The 13,349-nt window shown below is 33.6% G+C and overlaps 1 protein-coding gene across 2 annotated transcripts; it reads right to left on the reverse strand.

Moving 5' to 3' along the window:
- Window positions 1–9,296: 9,296 nt before the first annotated feature.
- Window positions 9,297–13,048, reverse strand: LOC110717718 (transcription factor HY5-like). 2 transcript variants are annotated; one of them, XM_021896483.1, is made up of 4 exons: window positions 12,900–13,048; window positions 12,581–12,731; window positions 10,284–10,440; window positions 9,297–9,583 (listed from the first exon to the last, which is right to left on the reverse strand). In XM_021896483.1, exons 1-4 carry the CDS (start codon window positions 12,970–12,972, stop codon window positions 9,527–9,529), a joined length of 438 nt encoding a protein of 145 aa, XP_021752175.1. In that variant the 5' UTR covers window positions 12,973–13,048; the 3' UTR covers window positions 9,297–9,526. The 2 variants fall into 2 exon arrangements, with proteins under 2 accessions (XP_021752175.1, XP_021752174.1); XM_021896482.1 differs by having other exon boundaries at window positions 12,581–12,764.
- Window positions 13,049–13,349: the final 301 nt, after the last annotated feature.

A 13,349-nucleotide genomic window follows, 5' to 3' on the forward strand; every position in this document is an offset into this window, starting at 1 on the left:
TTAATTTTATAATTGGGCGATATTCCCGGGTAAAATCTTTGTCATTCTTCTTGGTAAAAGGAGTGTTTGATCTTGTTAGAACCAAAATACCATATTTTTTGGTAAAAATCTGTATCTTGTCGGTGGTAGCATGAGAAGAAATAGGGGGTTTTATGGTAGGGTAATGGAACTTTTTCATATAAATAAATTGGTAGGGTTATGGATCATATGGATTTCATCACCAATGTAGGATTATTTGTCTAACAAATTTTGGGGGGCCGAAAAGTCTTCATGGATTGAAAGAAAACAAATTATTTTGACATGTGTTCGATGGAAGTTAAGGGGTTAGGCGTGAGTGGTGGTTTGGCGTGAGTGGTGGTTCGGTGGTTATGAGGAGTGAAGTTCTAAGTCTTCATTTATAAGTCTTCTAGATGATTAGATGATATTTTGTCATCTTTTCATGGTATAGAAATTTGTGTCAATGATTTTTTTGACACGGAAAGGAAATACTTATATTACATCAATGTAATATAGTAGAGTTTATGGTTATCAACCATGGGTTAACACAAAAACAAACTACATAAAAGGAAAATGCAGCAATTAAAGATAAGCGGCAGGTCGCGAAATCCTTCATAAGTAACACATATTAGTCAAAAGAAGAACTAGGCGCACAACCTTGAACTTGAGCAGCACTAAGGAGCCACCATCTCTAGGATATCTGAAGCATATGTTTCGAATAACTCAACGAGAGGGTAATGGTAGTGGGTTATTTCTCCTTATCTGACTTTTGATCCACCAATGGTAGCTAGTTTATCAGCAACACGGTTGACAGTTCTGTTTACATGAAAGATGATAACCTTCCAGCTTCTTCTAAGAATGGAAGCCACATCCCTAATAATACCAGATCATGATCTTTGAAGGAATCAGGATCCTCCAACATCTTCTTTAAAGCTTTAGCATTTGTTTCAAGTTCCAAGAACTTGATTTCCCTTGCCTAAGCGATGAGTAACCCAATCTTTGATAGCTAAGAGCTCAGCAGCAGCATAAGTCATAGCATTGAAATTGACAGCATACCTAATTTGCCAGAGAACTTTCTCACATCTCAAAACTCCACCACCACCAGCATTGTCCAGGCCCATTCAAGATCCATCAGTATTCAATTTGAAGTACTCCTTATGAGGAGGAGCCCATCTCCTGGGAATAGATTTTGGAGAGGAGGACATGCCAACTTGTCCCTGTTTCAAATTTAGAGCGTGATGGTAATCCACCCAGAACTTATTAAAAGTAGAATTTATAAAAAGCATTTTTTTTTTTTTTTTTTTTTTTGTTAAAAAATAGCCATGTTCCTAGTATTCCATAAATGCCAAATACCCACCACAAAAATAATTTTCCAAGTATAGTCATTAGTGAAATTAAAAGATAACCAAGGAGAAAGATTAGTATTATAAAAGGAGTCATAATCAAAAGCTACAGGAGCAAATTTTTGAAAAACTAAAGACCAAAAAGCAGATGAATTAGGGCAGTCCCTAAATATATTGATAGTGTTTTCAAGAGTAGCTTCACATCTTATGCATATGGGATCAAAGAAAGGGATTTTCTTTTGGAGAGTAGTACTTACAGGAAGGATATCCCTTACAAGATTCCAAATAAGCATTTTATACTTAAATGGAACTCTGATTTTCCACAAATTTTCCAAGAGAAGTTAGATAAGAAGGAAGGGTTAATATTATAGATAGGATTATTGGAATTGTAAGCCGATTTAATAGTAAAAGACCCCTTTTTGTCCAAGGTCCATTTTAGCCTATCTGAAACCTGAACCAGGGTAGGAAGAGGATAAGCTAATATTAATGAACAAAGAAAAGAGGGAATAATATGAGAAACATCATTTAAATACCATTTATTATTTCTTATGATATTGGAAACACGCCAATGACCTTTTGAATCAGGAATATTGACATTGGGAATAAGGTAAATAGGACACTCTCCTATCCAATGGTGATACCATAGAGAAGTGTCATCACCATTCCCAATATTAATGATAATTCCTTTCTTGAGAATAGGTCTACCAAAAAAAATATCTTTCTAAATTGTGGAGTCAGAAGGTTTTATGGTATAATCTAAAAAGTTAGAAAATTTTAAATATTTAGAAGTAAGGATTTGAACCCATAGCTTATGCGGTTGAGTAAAATTTTCCATCCTAATTTAGCCATAAAGGATATATCTAGAACGATTGACTCAATTCCAAAGGAATTGTTTACACCTTTTCTGAAGTTCATTAAGAACGCTGCAAGGAAGAACATTAGTTTGCATAGCATAAACAGGATAATAGTTTAAAACAGATTTAATTAGGGTACATCTTCCGGCCATGTTTAAGAGTTTAGCTTGCCAACCTGATTTTAGAACAAGTTTTATCCAATAATAGAAAATAATCCATAAGACTTAAACGCTTGTGCAGCTGTGAGAAATGATAATACCAAGATACTTGCCAAAGGAAGTAGTATTGGTAATATTGCAAATATCACAAATAGACTTTCTATGGTTCATCTTCCTAGGGAAGATGGCTGATGATTTCATGATATTAATAGATAGGCCTGAAATACTCTTAAAGTGATCAAGAACATCCATCATAACCTGAATGTTAGAAGAAGCCTTTCCTAAAAGAAAAACATCGTCCACATAAAAAAGATGTAAAATATTAATATCCTTGGCAATTTTCATAGGCTTCAAATCTCCTTGAATAACCTTTTGTTGAATCATAGAAGAAAGGCGTCAAGACACTGAACAAAAATATAAGGAGATAAAGGATCACCTTGACGAATACCTCTAGAAGGTTTGAAAGAATTAGTAATCTCTCCATTCCAAAGGAGAGAAATGGAAGGAGAACAAATACAACTTAGAATAAGATTGACGAAATTAGAGGGGAGGTTAATACTAAGAAGAGTACCCTTAATAAAACTCCATTCTAAACTATCAAAAGCCTTTGATAGGTCAATCTTTAAAGCCATAAGATTAGCATGTTTAGAAGCTTTATTAAAGTGGTGACAAACCTCTTTAATAATAATAACATATTCTTCAATAGTTCTATTAATTAGGAATAAAGCTGGATTGAAACAGACTAATGAGATAATTCATGTAAGGTTTTAAACGATTAGAAATACATTTAGTTAGAATTTTGTAAATGGAGTTACAAAGACCAATTGGTCTGAAATCCTTCATATTAGAAGGATTGTCACACTTTGGAATAAGAGAAATATTAGAGTCGTTAATAGAACTTGGAATAGAGCCTTTAATAAAACAATCAGAAATGAAATTCTGTGTCGAATTACCCAGAGCAATCCAATTTTTTTGGTAAAATATAGGTTGTAATCCATTTGGTCTTGGAGATTTAATGGGCTCCATTTGGAAGAGAACATATTTAATTTCTTCTAAAGAAGGAGGGAGCCCTAGATCATTTATCAACGTTGGGTCAATAGATTTTGGATAAGAATAAGATCGTAAAAGAGTTTCATTAATAGGAACACTTTTGAAAACAGTATAATAATAATTCCTGGCCATATTTTTAGGTATTTAAGTCTGAAATCCAAATATCATCATCACTTTTAAAGATAAAATTTTTCCTCTAGTTTTCTTAATGTTGGCTATTAAGTGAAAATACTTAGTATTACAATCAGCATTCCTTCTCCAATCCAAACCTGATTTCTAAGCCCATATGATTCTTTCAATTTTATATATTTGATTAAGCTCAAAGAGTAATTCTTTTTTTAACTGAATGAGAAAAGTCGAATAATTTTTAGCCAGAGCAATCTGAATATTATCAGTTCTAGCCACTATTCTTTTCTTTTTGTTGGTAATGTTACCAAAGACATCATGATTCCAATGTTTTATATTTAAGAGAAATTCATCCCTTCCTTTTAAGAAATCATAATCATGCAGAAACTAATTTTTGACAAAAAATTTCTTAAAGTCAGGATGTTCTAACCAAGTAGCCTTGCATCTAAAGGGATAAGGGCCGCCCCTATGATTATCAAATAAAGACAATAGAATCGGATTATGATCAGAAAAAGTGCGAGCAAGATGAAATATTTGGGTGTTAGGGTAGGTGTTCAGCCAACTCGGATTCCCTAGAGCCCTGTCCAAACGTTCCCGAATTAAATCTAAACCCTCCCTCGCATTATGCCAAGTATAAGGATTTCCAGAAAAACCAAGATCAACAAAGCAAGCAGCATCAGCAAGACGGTTTAAATCAACACACTGAGATTGTCTAAATCTCATACCTCCCAATTTTTCAGAAGGCCCAGTGACCTCATTTAAATCCCCTAGGAAGAGCCAAGGAGCATCATCAGGAGGTAAAGAAGCTTGAAGCTCATTCCACAGCCTGTGCCTCTCTGTAGGTGAAGAAGGAGCATGCACAGCCATCAAAAGAACGTCCTTGGCTTCAGGACTAAACTTAAACAAAGCATGAAAGTAATTTCTGGTATGACCTTCCACATACTCAATGAGCTCAACAGAATCTCTGTACAGTAGCCAAATACCACCTCGAAGACCATTAGGTTTGATAAACTCGAAATGATCAAAACCTAGTAATCTAGAAACTTCAGCAACATGACAACCATCACTTTTGGTTTCCAGTAAAATGAAAATACTCGGCTTGTGGGCCGTTATCACTTCCCATGCATGTGGGATAAACTCATTCCTGGAAGCTCCTTTTACATTCCACATGACAATCTTCATATTCAAATCTGGAAAAGAAGGAACAGGTTGACCCATTAAGAATAGGGGATTAAACTTATCCCAATCCTTCCAGGCTTGGCTCCGATCCATCAGAACCACATCTTGCATTTTCAATGGAATCACCATAGAATTTAATTCCCTTATCGTGTTTGTTGTCTCCCAGAAGTTGACCTCTATTTGAAGTCCCACCACCTCTTTTTTTATCATATAATTTTCATATGGTGATCGGGGATTTCGAGATCTTGCTCGCTGTTTTCCGACAAAAGAGGAATTGCCTGAGGGTTTTGAGGAGGAGGGATTAGATTGTGAGGAGGGTAATTCGGCCAGGCAACCTGTTGTTGATACCATGGGCGAAGCTGTTGAGGTTGTTTGGGCGAGGATGGTGTTTGAGATAGCTGATTGTTGATCAATTTTGTGATTTGAAGCAGGGTATTGTACATCATTGAGATTTTCTCCGGCGTCGGAGGGGTTTCTATTGACGACCATAGAAGAGGTGTCGACTGGGGGATGGTCGGTTGAACGATGGAACTGATTTGAGATGAAGTTAAAGAATTGTTGAAGGGGAGGCGAGGTGGTGGTTGGGGGTGATTGAGGGTAAGGAGAGAACGAAACTCTTATTGACAGAGGTTGAGGGAAGGAGATTGGGTTGCATTGCAGAGGGCGAAGGCAAGCGGATGAATGGAGGTTTTGGAGCAACGGCGGCATTATCAGCGGAGGCGATGAGGATCTCCGTCTGGAAATCCTCCCTGATCGCGTCGGAGGACGAATTGGGGTTATTTTCCCTTTGTTTTTCTCCATTTGAAATTAATTTCTCTGAGAATTTGTCTGTGGAAGGTTTCTTCTGTGAGTTTAAATTTTGAGAAGGGGAGTTTAAAAGGCATGAATTGGTAGAGGAAATTGCAATCGCCATTGAAGGACTCGAGGCGGTGGATGTCATTTGGCAAGAAGGAACTGAGGGGAAGAAATTGGAAGAGGAAGGGGAAACGTGAGAAAGAAGGGTGATATTTGAAAGATTTTTGGGGTTTTGTTTGTCATTTTCTAGGAGAAGCTCATCATTGTTTTTTTTTTAAAATTCATTATTTAAAATATTAGTATTGGAATCAAGAATTGCAGAAGAATTTCTAATTGAAGAAGAGAAATTCTTAGAACCATTTTAGTTGGTAAATCGTTCTTAGTAAACTAAACCAAACTAAGATGGGTTGGCTTAGTTTGGTTTGGCAGAGGTTTTTTTATAATTCTTCGAAGTACCCATTTTCTTTTAGTTGGTAACCATGGTCCAAGGTCCATACTCAGAATCAAAGTGGGGAACCAAGACCCTTGAAACAAGGGGGGTGGAGGTAGTTGGCTGATCAGAAATGTTAACTTGAATTTTAGGAGAAATTGGGATTGAAATAATCTCCTTTTCATTGTTTTTTTTTTTGTCGTTGCAATGGTCTTTGGTGTGGCCAATTCTTCCACAAATAAAGCAAAGACACTGAATGTTTTCATACTCGATATTTTGCCAACTATTACCCACCCAAACTTTAGTGATCAATGGAGAAGTAAGATCAATATCCAAACAAACTCTAGCGTATCTAGCTCGAGTAAAGGTGATCAATTGCATAATCAACTCGTAAAGGCTTACCAGCTAATTTTGCAATATCAAAAAGCGCCTCTTTATCATAGTACTCCACTGGTAATTCCGGAAAACGTATCCAAACAGTCATACTGTCAAAAGGGTTCATTGATGGCCTGAAGTTTGGCTTCCATTTCGTAATCATTAGATAATGATCCAAGATAAACCATGGACCTCCAAGAAGAGCCCTTTCATAGTCATCTTGTACTGATAAATGAAAAAGGAACACATCTTTGCCTAGATCAATTACCTCTAGAGATCCCTTTGACCTCCACATCGCTCTAACACGTTGAGTTATAAAGGATGGCCTAACAGAGATACCTAAACATTTTCCCATCAAAGTTAGTTTCCACGGATGCCTTAGCCTTCGGGAAGGATACAACTTTAGCATGAGCTGGAGGGATAAAAGACTCATCCTCCCACTCAGTGGAGGTAATAACGATCTTCCGTGCCTCCAAGAACCATTGAGAAGAAGCCTTGACAACCTCTCTAAAAGACACCTTTTGTTGAATAGGTGGTGTTGCTGAGGGACTAGCAGCAGTAACAACACCTTCCATTGCATCACCATCTGAAGAAGGATGCATGTTCTGATTTGTAACAATATCAACTGATTTGTTACTATTATCATCACAATTCTCAACCATTAAGATATCCCAGTAACAAGAATCACCCGAGATGAGGAAGGCAGTAGATGAACTTGTGAGGATGAAATATCCATTAAGAAAAGAAAGCTAGAAAGATTGCAGGAATTAGGACAAGACAATCCTCTTAATAAAAAGAAAGCTCCCAAGGCCTTCTTGCCTAAACAAGAAGGGAAACCCTTGATGAGTTTCCAGAGAGAAAGAGAAAGCTAGAGAGAGAAAAAGAAAACATCTTTGCGCTTGGGGCAATACTCAGCTAGTGAGGTAATTTGTGTCAATGATGCTAATACTTGTTTGAGCTTTGTTCACGAATGTGCTTATTTATATTTTGAGTTTGAACAAGTTTAAATCAGGCTTGATTGAATAAATAAAATAAAACCTTGATAAAAGCAATACCCCAACCCCAGCCACCACCACCTAACCACTATCCAACCACCATTGTTAATCCAAGACTACCTTACACCCACCCATGAAAAAAAATAATTAAAAAAACCCAACCCTACCTCCATGCCCCAAACCCAAAACCACCCAATCCTACCTTGAAACTTGTTAAAGGACCAACTCAACCAAAATTTTAAGTCGATGATTGGCCTAGTAATATGTTTTATACTCTATCATGCCCCCTCACACGAGAGCTTGTTGACCCTGAAATGTGGATGCAGCATGGGCCCTCCGCATACCCTACGCGAAATATTCCACTTGAAAGTGGGGGATGGATGAAATTTGAACTTGTGACCTTTGTATCACACTGACTCTGATACCATGTTAAAGGACCAACTCAACCAAAAGGTTAAGCAAATGGTTAAGGCCAAGGTATATATTTTATACTCTATCAAAAACACTTCATCCGACCTTAAAACTGCCCCCATGCACCAACTCAAATACCCATCCCACCTTCAACTTACCTCGAAACCCAACCCAACCCAACCAAAATCACCCAACCTAACCTTGATCTAACAACCCACCTCCCACATCATATCACCCACCCTACCCCAATAACGAACTCCACCCACCCTCTCAAAAATCTTCAATTTGATCACATCCAACTTACATCCCTTAAAACACAAATAAATATTATGAGTGAATGAAGAGAGAAAAAGGTAGGTGGGAATGTGGCTGGGTTAAAGGCTAACGATGGACAGGGAAGTGGATGGCAACCAAAAAGGGGGGCCGGGTTTTGTTGCGTCGGAGTTGAAGATAATTTTTGTTGTTGAATTGAAACCATGAGCGCTTTAGGGCGTCCTTAAGATATGTTTTCAGATATTATTTTTTATTGATATTTATTCTATGTTCCTTATGGTAACTGGGAGAGATAATGCAAATATGATGGTGGAGGCGTATGCACAATACATACTGTGCACCCATTTAATATCAAGTATAAAACAAAAAACATGAAGAATTACTCAATGAACACAAACCTCAATGGACATGACTTATATAAAGGCTCATCAATCAAAGGAAATTTACCACCAATAACGAGTCCTGGGATACTAGCTAAGGCAATCCTTAAAGACATGTCTTGTCCTTTTTGATCCAATTAAGTTATGTGTAGTTCAACTAGTTTCATGCAAGAAACTACTATTTAAGCATTCTTGTTAAAATCAGATCATATATTCAATTTACGACATTTCTAAACAAATCGTATCTTCTAATTGATTGATATTTTTATATTGCCACATATATGGAATTTTTTTACTCGTACTGAAGTTGCGAAATTAAATTATCAACATTTTTTATATATATTAGCATAATGTTAATATATATAATCAAAGTTATAGTAAGATCAAACCAACGCAGAAACACCTCATCAATTCATTTGAATAGAATCCATCTCAGATTGCTTGGGCCAAAAATCATTTCACTTTAAAATATAACAATGAACCTCACACTCTTTTTTTTTTTACATCCGTAATTCTAATTGTATAAAATTAGTGATTTAATGTTTTAGTATACAAAGTCGTGAAGGAAAAAGGTCATAACACATACTATGATACTGACTTGTACTTCCTTCGTTTTACTAAAACTGCAACACTTTTCATATCGCGTTTGCTAATACATTATTGCATTATTTCAATGTGCTTAATTGTCAATAAGTAAAATAGGCGCAACGAATTTAATAAAGATCTCACATGACTGTAATTTTCCTTATTCATAGATCATAAACAAGCTAAATTGAACTAAACAGAATTGAATTGTAATTAATTGCGGAGAAGTCCAATAAAACATGACCTATATATATGAATATTGCGCAAATCAAAGTATGAAACACGAAACATATGCTGCACAATAATATTTAATTTTTTAAAAAATTGTCTAGAGTTTATAACGATATAAATAGTAATAATAATTGTACATTTATCAACCCTTTTTACCAAAGAAAATTGAAAATTCGCATGCATGCATGCATACAGTTAGCCTCGTATATTTGATGGTAAGTTTATGTATCTATGCTTAAACTATATATAAGCTTTTGTATGTAAATAACTCAAATATTTTACAAATTACATCTTTAAATAGAAATTTGCAAAATAAGAAAGTAAAAATGCGAGCAATCTTAAAATTATGAACACTTGGGGTCTTCACTTTCGTCAGTCTTTGGTCTGGTATTCATGAGTATCTGCAATAATATCAAAACAAATAAATACATGAATATACTTCGTAAGAATGTATCAAAACAGTTTTGTTTTTTCCTTTATTTTTTTGTGTCAATTATTAAGTTTATTACCAAACAACGTTATTACACTTCATCGACTGGTAGGTGCGACTGGTTATTATTAGAGTCAAATTTTGATGAATTTAAAGGTAACAAATTTGCCAAAGTTATGATGATTAACAATATTTCTATTTCAAAATTAAAGAAGTTACCAGTGAGGCATTTCTAGCGACTCACCGCGCCTAACAGTTAGGCACTTAAGCATTAGGACTTTAGGCTTGCTACTTCGTATATGATACAGGTACGTATATACGAAGTAGCTTTTAAGATTGTACATAAGAATTAAATACACTTTTTAAAATGATATGAATTTGAGAATTTATAACAAAATCTTGTGTTGTGTCAGCCAATGTTATTATATAATGCTTAATACTGTGTAACTCGTAATCTTTCCTTTTGAATCTTCTTATATTATACACTTTGTGGACTACGTATATCATTTGTCTTTCAAAAAAAAGTTATTTAAGGCTATAATTATATTATCAATGATAGAGTATAAAACATATTCCTGGGGCCTCAACCAAAAATTTAAACTAATGGTTGAGACTCTAAAAATATGTTTTATACTCTATCAAATATATTAATTAGTAACATATATACGTACCTTTCGAAGCATGGTGTTTTCGTTAACAAGAGTGGAAATTTTCTCTTCTAATTTGAAGTTTTGCTCTTGCAATTCATTGGCTCTCGACTCTAAATCGTTCACATAAACCTTTTTCCTTTCACGAGCTTGTTGAGCAGACACCCTGTTCCTTAACAACCTGCATGCATTTTAACCAACGTAGTTTCCATTACAAAATATCCTACTCTTTCATTACTACATAATCTAACTTTTAATTGTATAAGTAGGTTAGACACAGATTTGATCTTATATAATTCGTTGATTGACTTTCTTTATTTGTCGAATGCTACGAATGGTGGTAATTTTAGCAAGCGGGGTCAACCAATAAAACAACCCTTTAACATTATTATTCAAAAATAGTACATAGTAAAAAATAACCATCTTTTAAATTGTTTTCAATAGACTCACTCAAAAACAAATAATTATGGGTTCGTTCGTCTTTATTTATTTTTTTATTTATTTTTCTGTTTTTTTTTAAACTTAAAACAAAAAAAGTAAACCATAAAATGTGGTTTGGACTTTTTTATTGTCAGTTTTCAAAAATAATGATGATTTTAATAAATTTGACTATTTTTTTTTTCTATTCATGAATTATATTATATGACTTTCTAAATCAGAAAACTGAAAACCACAGTGATGCCGAATAGACCCTATATTTCTAATTACTAACAGATCGAGTTTCCAAATATTTGCACATTGAATCACCGACTACAGTGGGATGGAGGAGATAAGTGATTGGTATGTATATAGTCGTTCTATTGATATGGAATGGCTAACCTAGCCCATCAAACAATACAACTTTAGAAATTAAAATTAGGGATTGTTTTTTTATTTTTTTTTTTATTTTTTGTTGACAATAACACAATATTGCACGCCCAACAAATATTATTCAAGCAATCTGTCAAACAATTTCACATATATCATATATTCACCAAAATGTAGTAATTTATTGTCTTGATTTTTTGGCTTGAAAATCTTTGATAGAAATATACAATTATTGCATGTATGAAAAAGGAAAGGCTAAAAAACTAACACATCACCATAATATCAAAGAAGCATATTCAAATATACTGTGTATATATGTAAGCCTTGTTGATGAGTTCAAATTAAAATAAATAAATAAATAAAGATTTAAATAACTATGAAGTATACAAGGTTTTGGATAATATTAGGTTTAGCTTTGAATTTTCATCTCCCATTATATTGTATGTAAAAGGTGTATTTAGCTTTGCAAATTGCAATTCATATATTATGAACAACTAAATAAATTGCTTAAATGACTTTGTTGATCTTCAAGATAAAATTATGACAAACTGATAACTACCATATTTGCTTAGCATGATTACAAAATTACAATCCACTTAAAGACTCAAAACAATGCAATAATGTGTGGTCCATATATAAATATATATCAAAGATCTCTTTTTTAATTCTAATTCTTAATCTACTTCTTTATTTTACCCTTTTATCGGACAAATACTACTACTACTACTACAACAACAACAACAAAGCTTCAGTCCCAAAATTTATCGGACCTATAAGGTAAAGAAATAAAGTTTTATTATTATTGTTATTGAAAAATCATTACACTCCCAATTGCATTTTCTACACCAAATAAACATTTTGTTGAGTAATGGAGGAACCGATCAATCCTTCTCAAGGACTCATTGTTGTGACATATGATCTCACAATGCAAGAAAAATCATTAGATCTATCTAAGCTCAATTAAGACTCAATCGATCCAATCGGCACAAATCCATGATATGATTTATTAACATATTATTATATTGAGCAAATTTAATCATGTATTTATTTCTCTTTTATTTTAACAAATGCCTAACTATATGTGTTTAATCAATTGGAAGGCTATTTAAGGATAAAGATTGAGGTACAGTGTTTTTTTTTTTTTTTTTTTGTTTTTTTTTGTTTTTTTTTTTGTTTTTTTTTAATAGAAGATTGAGGTACATTATAGACTTATAGTACATTAAATTTCATGTTAGAGTTTATGTTCCACCTTTCATTCTCATATCTTAAAATAATCTAATGTACTTGCATTGCCATTACCTTTTTATATTTCTTTTTTTTTGAAAAAATTAAGTGTCAAATTCTTCTTAATAGCTAAGATAATATCTCTTTAAATTAGTGCTAAACCTAATTAATTTCCAATGAACTAATTACCTTAAATCATTATTGGTTATTATGTTTAAAAAAAAAAAAAAAGCCCCTACATAGATCATGACTTAAATTGAAAACAACACAATTATTAACTATTAACAAACCTCTTAAGTCTTCTATACTCCTTATCAACAGGATTACGGCCTCTTTTACGCTTAGGAGGCGCTACTTCGCCACCATTGTTGTTACTATTCGAGCTTTGCAAACTTCCTTGATTTATCATCTTTGTTTCCTCTTCCTCTCCCGCTTCCATATCTGGCACCATAAACAATTCTTCATCACTCTCTTCTGCATAACACCCAAAAAAAATTCTTTATTTTTGTTCCTTTAGTATTATTTCATATATTAAAACACAAGATGTAATAATTATTTAAGTAAAATTATTTATTCCTTTATATTAAAATTTAAGAAACATAAACCAACCTAGGTTGCTATTATTTCCTGTTGTAGTAGAAATAGAAAGAGGAAGAAGAGGCAAAGTAGCAGGTTGAGCCATGATCTATCTAGGTATAATATAAGATAGTATAATTCTTATTTTTTGAGGATATGAATAATAGAGCTAAACATGTCTCATTTTTATGTATGTATTTATATAAATTCAAGGAATATAGATATATATAGAGTACGTAAAAAATACACGTAGTACTAACAATATTAGGATAACGTGGATTTGTGGGGGAAAATATTTATGGTGACGTTGCTACTCGTTTGCTAACTGATCTATGTTTAATGCTCTTCATTCTCGATTGTCTGCCCTATTATTTATTAAATAATTTATTAAGTTTTGACCCAGTGAAATTGATGAGACAAAAAACTAATGAAATTTCTAAGTAATGTTTGTGAGAGTAAAGTTGTGTTCTTCTTGTATATTAA

The sequence above is a fragment of the Chenopodium quinoa genome, unplaced genomic scaffold (genome assembly GCF_001683475.1).
Source record: "Chenopodium quinoa cultivar QQ74 unplaced genomic scaffold, ASM168347v1, whole genome shotgun sequence".
NCBI classification, from domain to species: Eukaryota; Viridiplantae; Streptophyta; class Magnoliopsida; order Caryophyllales; family Amaranthaceae; genus Chenopodium; species Chenopodium quinoa.

Excerpts from the sequence above, each read along its gene's own strand:
- LOC110717718 (XM_021896482.1), bottom strand. The coding sequence starts at position 12,972 with ATGGCTCAACCTGCTACTTTGCCTCTTCTTCCTCTTTCTATTTCTACT. Across the intron at positions 12,765-12,899 it reads AGGAAATAATAGCAACCTAG|AAGAGAGTGATGAAGAATTG; the intron begins GTTGGTTTATGT and ends GGTGTTATGCAG. Across the intron at positions 9,584-10,283 it reads AAAACACCATGCTTCGAAAG|ATACTCATGAATACCAGACC; the intron begins GTACGTATATAT and ends ATATTATTGCAG.